Source organism: Anolis sagrei, chromosome 8 (genome assembly GCF_037176765.1).
Source record: "Anolis sagrei isolate rAnoSag1 chromosome 8, rAnoSag1.mat, whole genome shotgun sequence".
Lineage (NCBI taxonomy): Eukaryota > Metazoa > Chordata > Lepidosauria > Squamata > Dactyloidae > Anolis > Anolis sagrei.
Genome location: NC_090028.1, coordinates 26,620,359 through 26,636,562, shown reverse-complemented (window position 1 = coordinate 26,636,562; position 16,204 = coordinate 26,620,359). Strand labels below are relative to the sequence as shown.

General features: G+C 42.1%; 1 protein-coding gene across 3 annotated transcripts in view; it reads right to left on the bottom strand.

Moving 5' to 3' along the window:
• Positions 1–4,978: 4,978 nt before the first annotated feature.
• The window catches only part of ZC3H18 (zinc finger CCCH-type containing 18), a 99,335-nt gene continuing 88,109 nt past the window's right edge, over positions 4,979–16,204 (bottom strand). For 2 of the 3 annotated variants that reach the window (XM_060787917.2, XM_067471061.1), the window contains exons 16-19: positions 14,876–15,084; positions 13,017–13,116; positions 8,220–8,316; positions 4,979–5,848 (exon numbers count right to left, since the gene is read on the bottom strand). In XM_060787917.2, the coding sequence (XP_060643900.2) occupies positions 5,626–5,848; positions 8,220–8,316; positions 13,017–13,116; positions 14,876–15,084 (629 nt within the window). In that variant the 3' untranslated portion in view covers positions 4,979–5,625. The remainder of the gene's footprint in view (positions 5,849–8,219; positions 8,317–13,016; positions 13,117–14,875; positions 15,085–16,204) is intronic. The other variant, XM_060787918.2, reaches the window with a different exon arrangement.

Sequence of the window (16,204 nt, the reverse complement as noted above, 5' to 3'; positions counted from 1 at the left end):
ATTCCAAAATCTCAAGCGTTCTGGGTAAGGGAGACTCAACTCGTAATCCCTTTCTCTCCCCTCCGTTGCCCTAATCGAGGGCAGATTTTTCGCAGGTTAAAAAAAAGCCTGACGTTACGAAAGGGAAAAGGGCACACTTTAAAAATAGGTGCTTAAGGAAGCCAGGTGCTATAACCGAAGCCGATGAACCGAAAAGTACCCTCTGAGCTGTACTTCCTCTTTGCTTTTCCCTCGACGTGGAAGGAAGGAAGGAAGGAGACAGAGAAAGAATGAATGAGTGGAAGCCCATTGGGCCAGCGAATCCCGGAGTGGGCTACCATGAGCATCAGTTGGGGTCTTCTGCTGCCCCAGTAGGTAAATGCCACCTGAAAGGTTACCTGGAAAGGTACCCTTTTCATCTGTGCTGATGTCACAAGTGGAGTGAGCCAATTGGAGGCCTGCCTTGCACACACGCCTCTTCCATAACCCATGACGTCACAGCCTTTTCCTTTGCAATAGCCTTGCACGGGACTCTGAGCTTTTGACACTCGAGGCCAAGACTCCCAAATTAAGCAAGAATGGAAAGGTCCCAGTGTGACTGGTCCTTCCCTTTTGCCATCATTTCAGCTGCATTTAATTTAGTTTTGCACAACACAACAAGCTTCCTATACACAGTTTTAACTTGAGGCCTTTTAATATTAAAAAAATTAGATTTGCGGTTCCATTTGAAGTGCCATGGCTGTGCCTTGATTTTCAGGAAAAAGTAGGAGGCATATTTATTATTATTATTGTTATTATTATTATTATTATTATTATTATTATTATTATTATTATTTACATGTACATAACAACACAGCACATGTGCACATTAGGTCCAAGTTTCTTCTTCTTCTTCCTCCTTCTCCTCCTCCTCCTCCTCCTCTTCTTTTTCTTCATCACTGTCATAATAATACTATATTAGCAGCAATTATTATTATTATTATTATTATTATTATTCCTCTTTTATCATGTTTTTATATGGTTGAAATGAAGCCCCCGGTGGTGCAGCGGGTTAAACTGCTTAGCTGCTGATTTTGCTGACTGACAGGTCGCAAGTTCGAATACGGGGAGCGGGGTGTGCTCCCGCTGCTTATGCCAACCTAGCAGTTCGAAAACATCCAAATGTGAGTAGACCAGGCTTGTGATCCCACCAGTTCTTTGTCGCGGCACAAGTTCCAATGGATCATCTTGTGCCTCTGCTTGTAGTCTGTCTGCGCAATCTTCTTGCAGCAGCTGAGGATGTCATCTATTGTTTCATCTGCTTCCTTGCAGTCTACACTTGGGATCTGCCGTCGACTTTTCAATTCTGGCTTGGATGGCATTGGTTCTAATGGCTTGTTCTTGGGCTACAAGAATCAGGCCCTCTCTCTTTTTTCAGAGTTCAATTTGTGAGCCACATCCATCTTTTTTCCTTGTCCATTTTGCTCTCAATTTTTCCTAGGAACTGTCCATGGAGAGCCTTCTTTTGCCAGTTTTCTCTTCTGCTCTGCATTGTATATTATTATTATTATTATTATTATTATTATTATTATTATTATTATTACTATTAGTGTCTATGTAGGTTGAACATTCCTTATCCAAAATCCAAATATCCCCAAATCATCCACTTTTGCTTTCTGATTATTCAAATGTACAACTAAATTATAAAAAAGAATCATTTATAAAGTCCATGCTCCGTGTATAAAATGTATATAAATCAGATGTTTAGACTGGGGTCCCATTGTATAAGATAACCTCATTGTTTACATATATCTTCTGTACACATAATAAAAGTGAAAATATGTATGTGTGTACATGGGTGAAGTGTCCACTTACAGACAAGCTCCTGCCTCCACAAACAGCTATAGTTCCCACTACTCAGGGGGCACCAAAGACCCTCCCTCCGATGACATTGCAGATTATAGCGAGCGCCATGAACATGTAGCCCTCCCCAAACACCATACTGCCCACCACCCAAGGAATGTTTTCATTTGGAGACAATTTGGCTGGTCTGAGTCCCTCCGTGGAGGTTGAGAAGATCGGGATATAAAAGTTTTAAATAAATATATAATATAATAAGTTTGGCAGGGATGAGACAGGGCCTTCTCTGTGGTGGCCCCTCAGCTGGGGAATGTCCTCCCTAAGGAGATTAGATCGGCTCCCTCACTCTTAACATTTCGGAGACCAGTTAAGACATGGTTATATGAGCAAGCGTTTACAAATGCAGAGAAACTGACATAGGAAATGGAATCACTTGACAATGGAATTGGGACTTTTTTAATTAGGACACGCTGATGAAAATGATGTTGATTTTTATTGTGGTTTAATGCTTAATCTGTATTTTGCTATTATGTGTACTGACTTGTAATCTGCCTTGAGTCGCCGATAGTAAATAAATAAATTTCACCCCAGATTTTAGTGTTTCCTCCACCACAGGAATCCCAGTGTCTCTTACTCTCTCCATTGGTGTGGAATTTACATGATCCTGCCCACTGCCTCTCCCTTAACCCTTTCTTACTCTTTTCAACTCTGTCTGCACAACAAACAGAGCAGAACTAATCACAACTAATCAGCAACTAAACATACTTTGTGGGATTGACTCCACCTGATGGATGAACATGTGCCTCTGCCACAGGCATCCCAGTGTTCCTTACTCTCCCCATTGGTGAAGCTTTTAAAATATTACAGAAATACTAGGGTTGTGGTTCCATTGCTAAGCACCATGGCTGTGTCTTCCAACTTTTGGGGAAATGTGGTATTATTATTATTATTATTATTAATAATAATAACTGCAAAGGCTCTGGCATAAACCAGTCCAATTGGTCATTGGCGCACTGGGTGCCGTGCCAAAAGATCTCAGCTGGCATTTGGAAACAATAAACATTGACAAAATCACGATCTGTCAACTGCAAAAGCCCACCTGACTTGGATCTGTGCGCATTATTCGAAAATGCATCACACAGTCCTAGACGTTTGGGAAGTGTTCGACTTGTGATTTTGTGATACGAAATCCAGCATAGAGATCTCGTTTGCTGTGACATACTGTGCTTTTGTGTCAATAATAATAATAATAATAATAATAATAATAATAATAATATATTTCTGAAGCAGAATAGAGACTATAAGAAATTGGAACAAGGCTGGGCTTGGAAAAGCGACTGAAGAGGCAACATCCTTAAGATATATAGTACGATCCATGTTATCTGTGGGACTGTTTCCTTTAGATTGGGATCCAGGACTCCCTTTTGAACCCTGGTCTTTGGCATTCAACTTAAAAGTGTGATTATATGAATACACTAGTTATATATATATATATATATATATATATATATATATATATATAGATTCATAGATTAACATATGTTAATTTTGTTTTTTTGAGTGTCTGTGTGTACACTTGCGCCCCAGGTATATTGGACTTCAACTCCCACCATTCCTAACAGCCTCGGGTCCTTTCTTTTTTTCCCCCTTCAGCTATTTAAGCTGTTTGTGTTTACGTTTTATTATTTGTAGCAGGGATTTAGCTGTATTGTAGCAGCAGCTAGAATGTAGATGGGTAATTATGAGTATGTATAAACTAGGTTTGGGCCAACTTGGGCCTTCCAGATGTTTTGGACACCATTCCTAACAGCCTCAGGCCCTTTCCTTTCCCCCTGAGTCACTTAAGTGGAAGGGGCTTGAGGCTACTAGGAATTCACAATTCACAATTTTCTGTATACGAATCCCTTCAATCATCCGGGGAGGCCCTGCTCTCAATCCCACCAGCATCGCAGGCACAATTGGTGGGGACGAGAGAGAGGGCCTTTTCGGTGGTGGCCCCTCGACTCTGGAACTCACTCCCTAAAGACATCAGACAGGCTCCAACCTTGGCTGTCTTTAGGAGGAGCTTGAAGACGTGGTTGTTCCAGTGTGCCTTCCTGGAATAATGATCCCATAGCACTTTGTCCTCCAAAGCACTGTACATTTTTTAGATCTGCTCGTATGCCCTTCCACAAACGCCACTATCACCTTTCATCCATGTCCCAGCATTATTTCCATTTTAACTTTACATTTGGCCTTCCCACTGTTTTTAATTGCGCGTTGTCTTGTTGATAATGTTGTATATTTTATTGTCTATGATTTATTTTAATTGCTTGTACTGTTGTTGTTTTGCTTGTATTGTTGTATTTGGCCTTGGCCTCATGTAAGCCGCACTGAGTCCCTTGGGGAGATGGTACCGGGGTACAAATAAAGTATTATTATTATTATTATTATTATTATTATTATTATTATTATTACTATTATTATAAAGTGCTGGTTTTAACCTATAAATCCCTATATGGTTCCGGCCCAGTTTACCTGTCCGAACGTATTCTCCCCTATGAACCATCAAGGACATTAAGATCTTCCGGAGAGGCCCTGTTCTCGGTCCCGCCACCTTCGTTTGGTGGGAACGAGAGACAGGGCCTTCTCTGTGGTGGCCCCTCGGCTATGGAACTCTCTCCCGAGCGAGATTAGATCTGCCCCCTCCCTCTTGTCCTCCAGGAGGCTAGTGAAATCCTGGTTATGGAATGAAGCATTCCCAGAATAATGGCTGAGACTGGTTACAGACCAAAGTGAGTGACCACATATGCGGACTGAGTTGGACATGATTTTACCTTGGCGATTTGGTATATATGTGTTTTATCTATATGTATTTTGACCTTGTATTGTTGTATGATGTTTTAACATGAATTAGTAGCATTGAATCCTTGCTGTAAGCCAGTATGAGTCCCTCTACGGAAGTGAGAAGATCGGGATATAAAAGTTTTAAATAAATCATAAACTGTGCAAGTTGAAGTCCAAAACACCCGAAAGGCCGAAGCTGGCCTAGCCCTGTAAATAATCCCTTATTGGTCCCCATTTGAAAAAAGCCCAAACATCTAGTGTACTGGAACTACAGTTCCCACCATCCCTTAGGAAGCCATGCAATGGGAACAGAAGATCTAGAAGGAAAAGGAACTGTTTATCAAAATACTTTATTTTTCAGCATAACCCCTCAAAAAAAAGGGACCTTCCTTATTTGGACACACATCCTGACAACACCTTTTTTGCGCTTTTTGAATTCAACTAAAACAATCTTTTGCTCCAAGAGAAAAAAAAGAGAAAAGAAAAAGACACGTGAGAATTCTTCCGACCTGTTGAGTTCATGGCGGGGATTCGGTAAAAGGCTAAAGGACTGACGAAGGAAAGGGGGAGAAATTTCTGGCGTGTGACGGCAGGTTTCGGCACTCTTCCCCTCTGGTAGAAACTGCATTGCTGAAGACTCTCCAAAGACACAGCGAGGCTAACGATAGCACAGATAGGTGAAGGGAAGGCATCTAACATGGCTGCTGCCCTATAGAGTCTGCTGCGCATTAAGGGACATGGAAAAGACTGCTTCGGCAACACACCGGGGTCAAAGAACAGAAACCAAAGGGAGCCGGACACAAGTGGGTTTTTTTTTTCCAAGTTGACCAAAGCGATCTTCCATCTCTCTCTCTCTCTCTTTTAAAAAGGATCCACAGCCAAAATAAAACAGAACCGCAAAATCCGGAAGTGTCTGCTTGTAGGCTTATTTATATATATTTATAAAAAAAACAACAACAACAGGAGCCAGTCTCGGGCGCACTATACTTTGCCGGGGATCTTGGCCCGTTTGCGGGCGATGGCGTCCTCCACGGCCTTCAGCTGCTTCAGGAGCTCCTCCCGCCGGGACAAAGTGCTGGACTTGCCTGCTTTGGCTGCCGTTGCCGCTGCCGATGGGGCCGGAGGGGCGGCTACTTCGCCCGATTTGCCCGGGACGCTGGTCACTTTGCTGGAGCCCTTGGACGGCGGAGAGAGCGGGCGCTTCCTGTGGCGGAGAGAAGAAAACACAGCCCAGTGAGACACAAGAGTGCCCGTCAAGCCAGTACTGATTCTAAAGGAGGCCTGGGCCAACTTTGGCCCTCCATATAGAATCATAGAGTTGGAAGAGACCTCGTGGGCCATCCAGTCCAACCCCATTCTGCCAAGAAGCAGGAAAATCACATTCAAAGCACCCCCAACAGATGGCCACCCAGCCTCTGTTTAAAAGCCTCCAAAAAAGGAGCCTCCGCCACACTCCCTCTGGGGCAGAGAGTTCCACTGATGAACAACTCTCACAGTCAGGAAGTTCTTCCTAATGTTCAGATGGAATCTCCTTTCTTGTAGTTTGAAGCCATTGTTCCGCATCCTAGTCTCCAGGGCAGCAGAAAACAAGTTCGCTCCCTCCTCCCTATGACTTCCTCTCACATATTTATACATGGCTATCATATCTCCTCTCAGCCTTCTCTTCTTCAGGGTAAACATGCCCAGCTCTTTAAGCCGTTCCTCATAGGAATTGTTCTCCAGACCCTTGATCATTTTAGTTGCCCTCCTCTGGACACTTTCCAGCTTGTCAATATCTCCCTTCAATTGTGGTGCCCAGATTTGGACACAATATTCCAGGTGTGGTCTAACCAAGGCAGAATAGAGGGGTAGCATGACTTCCCTCGATCTAGACACTATACTCCTATTGATACAGGCCAAAATCCCATTGGCTTTTTTTGCTGCCGTATCACATTGTTGCCTCATGTTTAACTTGTTGCCCATGAGGACTCCAAGATCTTTCTACTGACGTAAGCAAAGCAGCCCTTTTTATTGTTTTTAATGTCCCTGGCAAGCCTGAGCTCATTTTGTGCTTTATCCTTGCGAACCTTTTCCCTACAGGAGTTGGCTATTTGTTTAAATTCTTCTTTAGTGATTTCTCCCTTTTTCCACTTCTTGCGCATGTCTCTTTTTGAGTCTTAGCCCAGTTAGAAATTCTTTGGACATCAATTCTGGCACTTGTCCTATTTTTTTCTCTTTGTTGGCAATGTTTGCAATTGTGCCTTGAGTATTTCATGCTTGAAAAACTCCCATCCATCTGTAACTCCCTTGCTTTTTAGAATTGGTGTCCACGGAATGCCGCTCAGTATTTCATTTTTTGGAAGTCAGCTCTCCTAAAGTGCAGAATCTTTAGAAAAACAGAATATCTCTATCAAGTTTAGGTATGAGAACTATTGTGGCCTCTTCCCAGGAAACTGGTGTCTCACCTTTGTGTAGCACTTGGTTTGTTGTTGAAAGCATTAATGGGCCTAATTCATCTTTATATAGCTTATAGAACTGGGCAGGTAATCCATCTGGGCCTGGAGCTTTATTTAATTTAGACTTGTCTATGGTTTTACTCAATACTTCCCAAATAAATTGGCTATCTAAGTCTGCTTTCATTGCTTCTGAAATTTTAGTGATATTCATTTTATGTACCGTATATACTCGAGTATAAGCTGACCCGAATATAAGCCGAGGCACCTAATTTTACCAACAAAAAACTGGGAAAACGTATTGACTTGATTATAAGCCGAAGGTGGGAAATGCAGCAGCTATCGGTCAATTTCAAAATAAAAATAGATACCAATAAAATTACATTAATCGAGGCATCAGTAAGCAAAATGTTTTTGAATATTTACATAAAGCTGTAATTCAAGATAAGACTGTCCAACTCTGATTAAATCATCTCTAACCGTCCTCAATGTAAATGTGCTTACGTATCCTTACAATAATAGAGAGAGTAAAATGATAAATGTAATAAAAATAATAATAGAGTAAAATAATGAAAATGTAATAATAACAGTAAGAATAGAGTAAAATAATAAATGTAATAATAATAATAGAGAGTAAAATAATACATGTAATAATAATAGTTAATAAATGTAATAATAATAATAGAGTTAAATAATGTAATAATAATAATAGAGTAAAATAATAATGTAATCATAATAGAGTAAAATAATAAATGTAATAACAATAGAGTAAAATAATGCAAATGTAATAATAATAATAGAGTAAAATAATAAATGTAATAATAATAACAACAACAGCAGAGTAAAATGATAAATAACTTTGATTTAAGAATAAGCCGAGGGGGGCTTTTTCAGCCACAAAAAAGGACTGAAGAACTCAGCTTATACTCAAATATACACAGTAAATACTGATCTATTTTCTTGGGTCTATCTGAGCCAAAGTGGTCAAAAGGGATTCCCTGCTATGTTGGATCCCGTTCAGCTGATGTGGAGGCCTGTGCGCTCTTGTTTCTCGCTGGGAGAGATCGCACGAGACACCTTTCAAAGAGCCTGCGGCAAAACACAAGAGGAGGAGAGATGAGCCAAGAGAGGAGAGGAACTCACTTGTCGGCTTGTGCCGGAGAGGGTTTGGGATTGGGGCCCCGCTGGCGCTCCTGTTTGGGAGATGCGAGCCTTCCTGCTGGCTTCCTTTCGCGAGGGCCTGCGGAAAAGGCATAAACAGATCAGATAGTTTCATTAAGGTTATTGGTATTACTTTAAAAGCTGGTTTTAAAGCTGGAATTGCTGAACTTAGAACCTTTTACAATACACAAGCAAGACAGATCTAAACACTTACAAAAAGGGTCAGAAATGTTTCGATCCAATAACGTGTTTGCTGGCTGGCATTTTATTTATTTTTATTTATTTATCGTGTCAGTAGTGAGTTAAGATGCATTTAAAAAAACAAACAAGTTCAAAAAAAGAACTTGTCATGATGCTAAATGTCTTTGGCCAGAGCTGGCCACTTGGAGTGCCTCTGGTGTGGCTGTGAGAAGGTCCTCCATTGTGCATATGGCAGGGATGTTGAGCAGCAGAATGTGCTTCGTCCTGCGAATCTCCTTCCCTGGTGGTTTGAAAGCACAGGCTGGATGGCCATCTGTTGGGAGGGCTTGCAGTGCGTCTGAGAGAAGGGGGCTGGCCTGAATGGCCCTTGGGATCTCTTCCCACTCTAGGATTCTATGATTCAATCAACTGATCAGAGAGTTTCATCTATGCTGATGATCGTGACATTACTGCTCAAGCAGGGAACTTTGAGATGGTTGAACATAGACCTTTTACTCTAGCACTTAAGACCTGGCTTTTTACTAGAGTAATCGATCTCTGTTAATTTTTAATTTCTGTATGTATGAATTTTATCTTTTACAATTTAGCTGTAAATAGCCTAGAGCATTCTTGGAAGGAGGGCGATTAATAAGTAATTAACTATGATGATGATGATGATGATGATGATCAGCTCTCCGAAGCTCTAGGTGCTCTTACTGCCTATTAAAGGGAAACCAGCTGATCTCCAACCCATCTAAAACACAGACATGTGCCTTTCATCTCAAGAACAGACAAGCATCTCGAGCTCTGAGGATTACCTGGGAAGGAATCCCACTGGAGCATTGCAGCGCACCCAAATACCTGGGAGTCACTCTGGACTGTGCTCTTACCTACAAGAAGCACTGCCTAAACATCAAGCAAAAAGTGGGTGCTAGAAACAATATCATACGAAAGCTGACTGGCACAACCTGGGGATCACAACCAGACACAGTGAAGACATCTGCCCTTGCGCTATGCTACTCTGCTGCTGAGTATGCATGCCCAGTGTGGAACACATCTCACCACACTAAAACAGTGGATGTGGCTCTTAATGAGACATGCCGCGTTATCACGGGGTGTCTGCGCCCTACACCACTGGAAAAATTACACTGTTTAGCTGGTATTGCACCAACTGACATCCGCCGGGAAGTAGCAGCCAATAGTGCAAGGACCAAGGTAGTGACATCTCCAGCCCACCCCGTTTGGGTATCAGCCAGCACGTCAACGACATAAATCAAGAAATAGTTTTCTAAGATCTACGGAGACACTCGCTGGAACACCTCAGCAAGCGAGAGTCCAAAAGTGGCAGGCTCAAACCCAGACCCTCAACCAATGGCTGATACCCAATGAGAGACTCCCCCCTGGGCACACAGAAAACTGGGCGACTTGGAAGGCGCTGAACAGACTGCGCTCTGGCACCACGAGATGCAGAGCCAACCTCAAGAAATGGGACCACAAAGTGGAATCCACGACATGTGAGCGTGGAGAAGAGCCAACCACTGACCACCTGCTGCAATGCAACCTGAGCCCTGCTACATGCACAATGGAGGATCTTCTTGCGGCAACACCAGAGGCACTCCAAGTGGCCAGATACTGGTCAAAGGACCATTTAATCAACTACCAAGTTTGCAAACTTTGTGTTCTTTTTTATCTGTTTGTTTGTTTTGTTCTGTTAGAAATGTAATACAATGGTCTGGTTACCCCTGACATGATAAATAAATAAACTGATCAGTCAATTGATCAATTTATGAATGGCAAAATGGGATTGGATTGGACTGGATGGCCTTTGGGGTGACCCTTCCAAATCTAGAGAATCTGATGGTTATCTTCCCTGGACGTTTTGATAGATAGTCTGGGTGGCTATCTGTCTGAAGGGCTTGCAGTGTGTTTTTGTGTTTTCCTTCCTGGTAAAAAAAAAAATCAATTGGGTGGCTCTTGTGGTCTCTTCCAACTCTAGGATTCTATGATCAGTAATAAAATCCTACAACAACCCGGTAAGGTAGGAAGGCCGAAACTGAGAGAGAAGTGGGAATGAGCCAAGAGCTGCGTGCCTGCAGGCCTTCCATGGGTTCACGGCCAGGTGCCACCCCAACTAGGGACTTTCCAACTCTTGCTCTCTGAATGACTCTGATTGACACAATAAATTCTTTTTCCAGGGAGAGAGGAATGAGGCACAGGAAAGTCTTGGTGGCCGTGAAGCAACCTCAAGCATTTCGCAGGACTGGAGACGGAGGCCTCGGTTGTTGCGCGAGCGACAGCAAACGGGGAAAGAATCCGGGTCAAAGGCTAGTCAACCGACCTCCAGGAACAGTCTAGTTGGCAACGGGGAGCTTTGTTTGCCAACAGCGGTGTAGCTCCCCTGGCATCCCTGCCTCAGCAATGGCCTTGCGACACTCAAGGGAAAGCATTGGATGGAGATTTCAACACTTAAGCAGCCAAATTGCCCAATAGCAGCATTGGGAATGTCACAGCTTTGGATAATAAAGCCAAAATATGGCTGCATTCAAACAGGTGCAGGAGTTTTGAAAGAATGCACAAAAATCCTGACTTCTGCAGACGACAGTGAAAGCGGCATTACAAAATCCCATGTTACGTGTAAGAACGATATATTGTTTTATGAATCGGTTTCTCTCTTGGGGTGCAAAAGTTGTCAAAAACTGAACCATATTTGTCATTTGGAACTATTTTGTGTAACAAAGAAGGTACCGTACATACTCGAGTTTAAGCCGACCCGAATATAAGCCAAGGCACCTAATTTTACCACAAAAAAACACCCTAGGAAACCGTATTGAGTATAAGGCGAGGGTGGGAAATGCAGCAACTACTGGTAAATTTCAAAATAGATACCAATAAAATTACATTAATAGGGGCATCAGTAGGTTAAATGTTTTTGAATATTTACATAAAACTGTAATTTAAGATAAGACTGTCCAACCCTGATTAAACCATTATTCTAACCTTCTTAAATGTAAATGTGCTAACGTTTCAATAATAATAGAGTAAAATAATAAATATAACAATAGAGTAAAATAATAAATGTAGTAATAACAATAATAGAGTAAAATAATAAAATAAAAATACAAATAGACTAAAATAATGTAAATGTAATAATAAGAATAAAATAAATGTAATAATAATAAGAGTAAATTAATAAATGTAATAATAATCGAGTAAAATAATGTAAATGTAATAATAATAATAATAATAATAATAATAATAATAATAAAACAGAGTAAAATAATAAATAACTTTGATTCAAGTATAAGCCGAGGGGGGGGGGGGGGCTTTTTCAGCCTAAAAAACTCAGCTTATACTCAAGTATATATAGTATGCTTTCTGGAGCACAAAACGGAAACGTTGTTATGCAGAAAATAACATTTCAGTGGCTAGTTGTCTGTTATGTGTCTGTTCATTATATGTATTTTAATAGTATTTGTTTACTTTCTTGCTGCTTTAACCATGTTGCACCCTGCCTAGAGCCACAAGGAGAAGTAGGTAATAAATGCATGAATTATTATTGTTGTTCTCTGTTCAGAGATGTTCTGCATTGGAAAATTGATGATGAGCCTTGATAGCTGAAGGATTTGATGTTTTATGTCTTCCCGTGACTGTGTCTGATTTTCATGTTGATGTTCATGATAGGAATGACGTTCATAACAGCAATGGGAATGGTATTCCTGAAGATGGGCTTGGAGATGACTGTGTGCTTGGGCCTGAGTTAAGTTAAGAGATGTCTGAGCTGTTTTAGGAAGATTCCCAAGGCCACATTCCTGGGAGAGACCTTTCACTGCTTTTTTCAGAGCAACTGTCTGAAAATGATACTGAGATTGATTTGCCAGGTGTAGGGGTTAATGAGTGCGAAGATTGTGAAACCTTGGACAGAAAGCGTCGTTTTAGTAAACAGAGGCAGAGCTTTCAGAGACTGAGGTGATACTTCATCTACACCAAATGAGAGATAACAAACCGTTATCTGATGGGAAAGTCAGGAAGAATGCTTTCTTGTCAGTTTTGGTTTCTGGAAAAGGGTTATAATGATTCATGAAAGTGAACTTCCTCAGTCGAGGCAACAATGTTATTTGATCACAGTCTTGGTTTAAGTGCTCTGAGTTACATGGGCCAAGTTTTGCCTATGGGATTTTCCTGCTGTTTTGTTTCATAGTTTCAATTGCCTTGCTTCATGGATTTCTATATACTTGTGGATCTTGTTTCCCTCTAAAGTTTATGAACTACTTTGTATTTTTGTATTTTTACTGTTTTGCTATTTTTTACTACTTTGCCTACATATATTCTACAATAAACTGCTTGCTGATTTTACCAAGTTGGCATGGTGTTTAAGGTCAGAGGTGTTCCTGCTCTGGGGTACGACATTTGGGAAACTAGCAAAAAGAAGCCAATTCCAAAAATCATGATGAGCCTTGATAGCTGAGGGATTTGGGAAATTGTACAGCAAAAAGAAGCCAATTCTAAGCTCTGGGGAAATATTAGTAGTAGTAATAGTTCAAGGGCTTGCAGTTGCCGCATGGTTGCCCCCCAACAATCCACCAAAGCCTTGAATTTCACCTCTGTCTGGAGAAAGGTTGATCCGCTTCGCTGGAGGAGGAGATTGCCTGTCCTTATCGGAGGGTTCGTACCTCTTCCGGCTGCTTCCCTTGTCGGCTGCCTGAGGAAACAACACACATACTATGTAATTCTGGGATTTATAATTTCATGATGCAGCCATACTCTTTGACAGTGCAGGCTCAAGGCCTTGTAAAACTATAGTCCACATAATTCCATAGCATTCAACCAAGGCAATTACTGTGGATTCATTCTACAGCATAGATGCACCTCAAGGTTTCTTTTCCATTGTTGAAAGCTTTGACGTTCCAATATGTTTGTTTTTAAAGAAGGAATTCTTTAAAATATACAATGGCTATATTACAAAGAGTGCATTTTTGCTGCTACGCATTACATTCAGCAAATACTTGTTTTTGGTTCCAGGGTTTTCAAAATTGAGGTGCATATTCGATTTGATGGTGCATCAGACTCGAGGCAATACGGGTACTTCCAGGTTGCTCTGTCTGAAGGGAAAGTGGCCCATGAGGAATAGGGGCAGATGGAGGGGGGCTTTCCAGCACACCATAAATAAAATAAACCCTGCCTTGGCCTACTAACCAATGGCACCCAAGGCTCCAATCTACTCTTTATTTTATCTTGAAGTTCTAAACCACCCAATAAAACATACCCAGACTAGGACTCAATGGAGCCATGGGTTCAAATGGCAGGAAAGGAGATTCCACCTTAACATGAGAAAGAATTTCCTGATTGTAAAAAGAGTTGTTTAACAGCGAAGATCTCCACCTCAGAGTGGAGTGGAGACTTCTAAACACAAGATGGATGGCCGTTTGTCAATGATGCTTAGATTGTGTTTTTTCCTGCCTGAGAGAAGGGGGTTGGACTAGATGGCACCTGAGGGTCTCTTTATTTATTGATTTACTATACAGTAGCATCTCGCTTACCCAACATGAAGGTTGGATAAGTGAAAATGTTGGCTAATAAGAAGGCATTCAGGAAAAGCCAATCATGGAACTGTCCCCTGGCTCCCTCCCTCTTCACTCTAGCCCAGAGCGGCAGTTGGTGCTGGGAAAGGGGTTAAGGCAAGGCAAGGCAATGCCTCGAGGCTAGAGCGGCCCAGCAGGAAGTGCCCGAATGCGGAAGAGGAGCATGGAAATAGAGGGAAGGAGTGAGAATGCTTCCGCTTCTGGTCCTGCCTCTTCTTCCCCTTTCCTTCCTCCTCTTGTTTTGCCTTTATCACTTATTGGGAATGGAGAGAGTTGGGGAACGCTCCTTCAATTAAAGGGGAAATGCTAGAGGGACAGGGGGCGTCGGATATGAGCGTCATATAAGACGGAATGTCGGATAAGCGAAGGTTGGATAAGCAAGACTCTACTGTAAATATAAATTATCCTAACCAAATTAAAACATAAACAGAAAAGTACATTGAGACACAAAGCATAAAAAATTAAGCATCGATAATATAATCTTTCAACTCTAGGAGTCTATGAAATGTTTAGTCAGGGGACCACAGGTTCTAGAACAGGCCTCTTCAACCTGCGGCCCTCCAGGTGTTTTGGGCTTCATCTCCCAGAATTCCTGAAAATTGAACAAGCTCCTAGTGCAGGTATGGGCAAACTTGGCCCTTCAGGTGTTTTGGACTTCAACTCCCACAATTCCTAACAGCCTACCGGCTGTTAGGAATTGTGGGAGTTGAAGTCAAAACACCTGGAGGGCCAAAGTTTGCCCATGCTTGTTCTAGTGCCATCCACAAGATATCACCAGAGGGATCTTGCACTTCCTTCAGCAAGAACAGCTCTACTCTGACCTCATGTGAAGAGTCAAGCCTTAAGCACAAGAACATCCTACACCTTGAGGAACGTTACCTTATTTAACAGTGTTAATTTGATCTCTTTGTGGGCGCTGAAGCCAGCAGGTTGAGACGGAGGTGGCTGTTGAGTGGGGGGTGGCTGTTGAGATTTCGTCCCTGGGGCAGCCTTGGCCGACTTGCTTGGCTGCCCCGGTGGGGCATCCCGTTTCCGCTTCTCTTCTTTGACGTTGCCACCGCCACCGCCTTCTTTCCTGGGCTTCCCTACTGGGAAAGCAGAAGAGGATTATCCGCCACATCCCAACCAACCTCCTCCAGAAAAGGGGGAAGAGACCATGGATGTCAGGATCCTACAGTGAGGACCTGCTTTGCTTTATATGTTCAAGCTATTCTACCATAGTCTCTTTAAGATCAAAATTATATTTATATTATATTTATATTACTTGTAATATCAATACTACGAATGCCGCCTTCGTAACATGCTTCATAGGAAATCTGATACAAAACAGGAGCTTTTTTGTTGAGCACCAGGGCCAGAGAAGCAGATGGCAAAAACAGAAATATGGCCTGCCTCAGGGGAGGGTGCTTGTTGCATCAATGTAATATTTACACAAACGATCACCCACTGCCAGAAGGGACAGAGAGTTTCATGTATGCTGACGATCATGCCATCACTGCTCAAGCAGGGAGCTTTGAAATGGTTGAACAGAAGCTCTCAAAAGCTTTAGGTGTTATTACTGCCTGTCAAAGGGAAAACCAGATGATTCCTAATCCATCCAAAACACAGACATGTGCTTTTCACCTTAAGAACAGACAAGCATCTCGAGCTCTGAGGACTGACTGGGAAGGAATCCCACTGGAACACTGCAGCACACCAAAACACCTGGGAGACACTTTGGACCATGATCTGTCCCAGAAGAAGCACTGCTTGAATATCAAGCAAAAAGTGGGCTCTAGAAATAATACTGTACGAAAGCTGACTGGCACAACCTGGGGATCACAACCAGATACAGTGAAGATACCTGCTTTTGTGCTTTGCTACTCTGCTGCTGAATACGCATGCCCAGTATGGAACACATCTCATCACATTAAAGCAGTGGATATGGCTCTTAATGAGACATGCTGAATTATCACAGGATGTCTATGCCCCACTCCACTGGAGAAATTATATTGTGTAGCTGGTATTGCACCACCTCACATCTGCCAGGAAGTAGCAGCCAAGAATGAAAGGACCAGGACTTTGATATTTTTGGCCCATCCTCTGTTCAGATATCAGCTAGTATGCTAATGCCTTAAATCAAGAAATAGCTTTCTAAGATCTAAAGAGATACTTTCAGGAACACTTCAGCAGGTGAGAGTCCAAAAGTGGCAGGCTAAAACCCAGCAC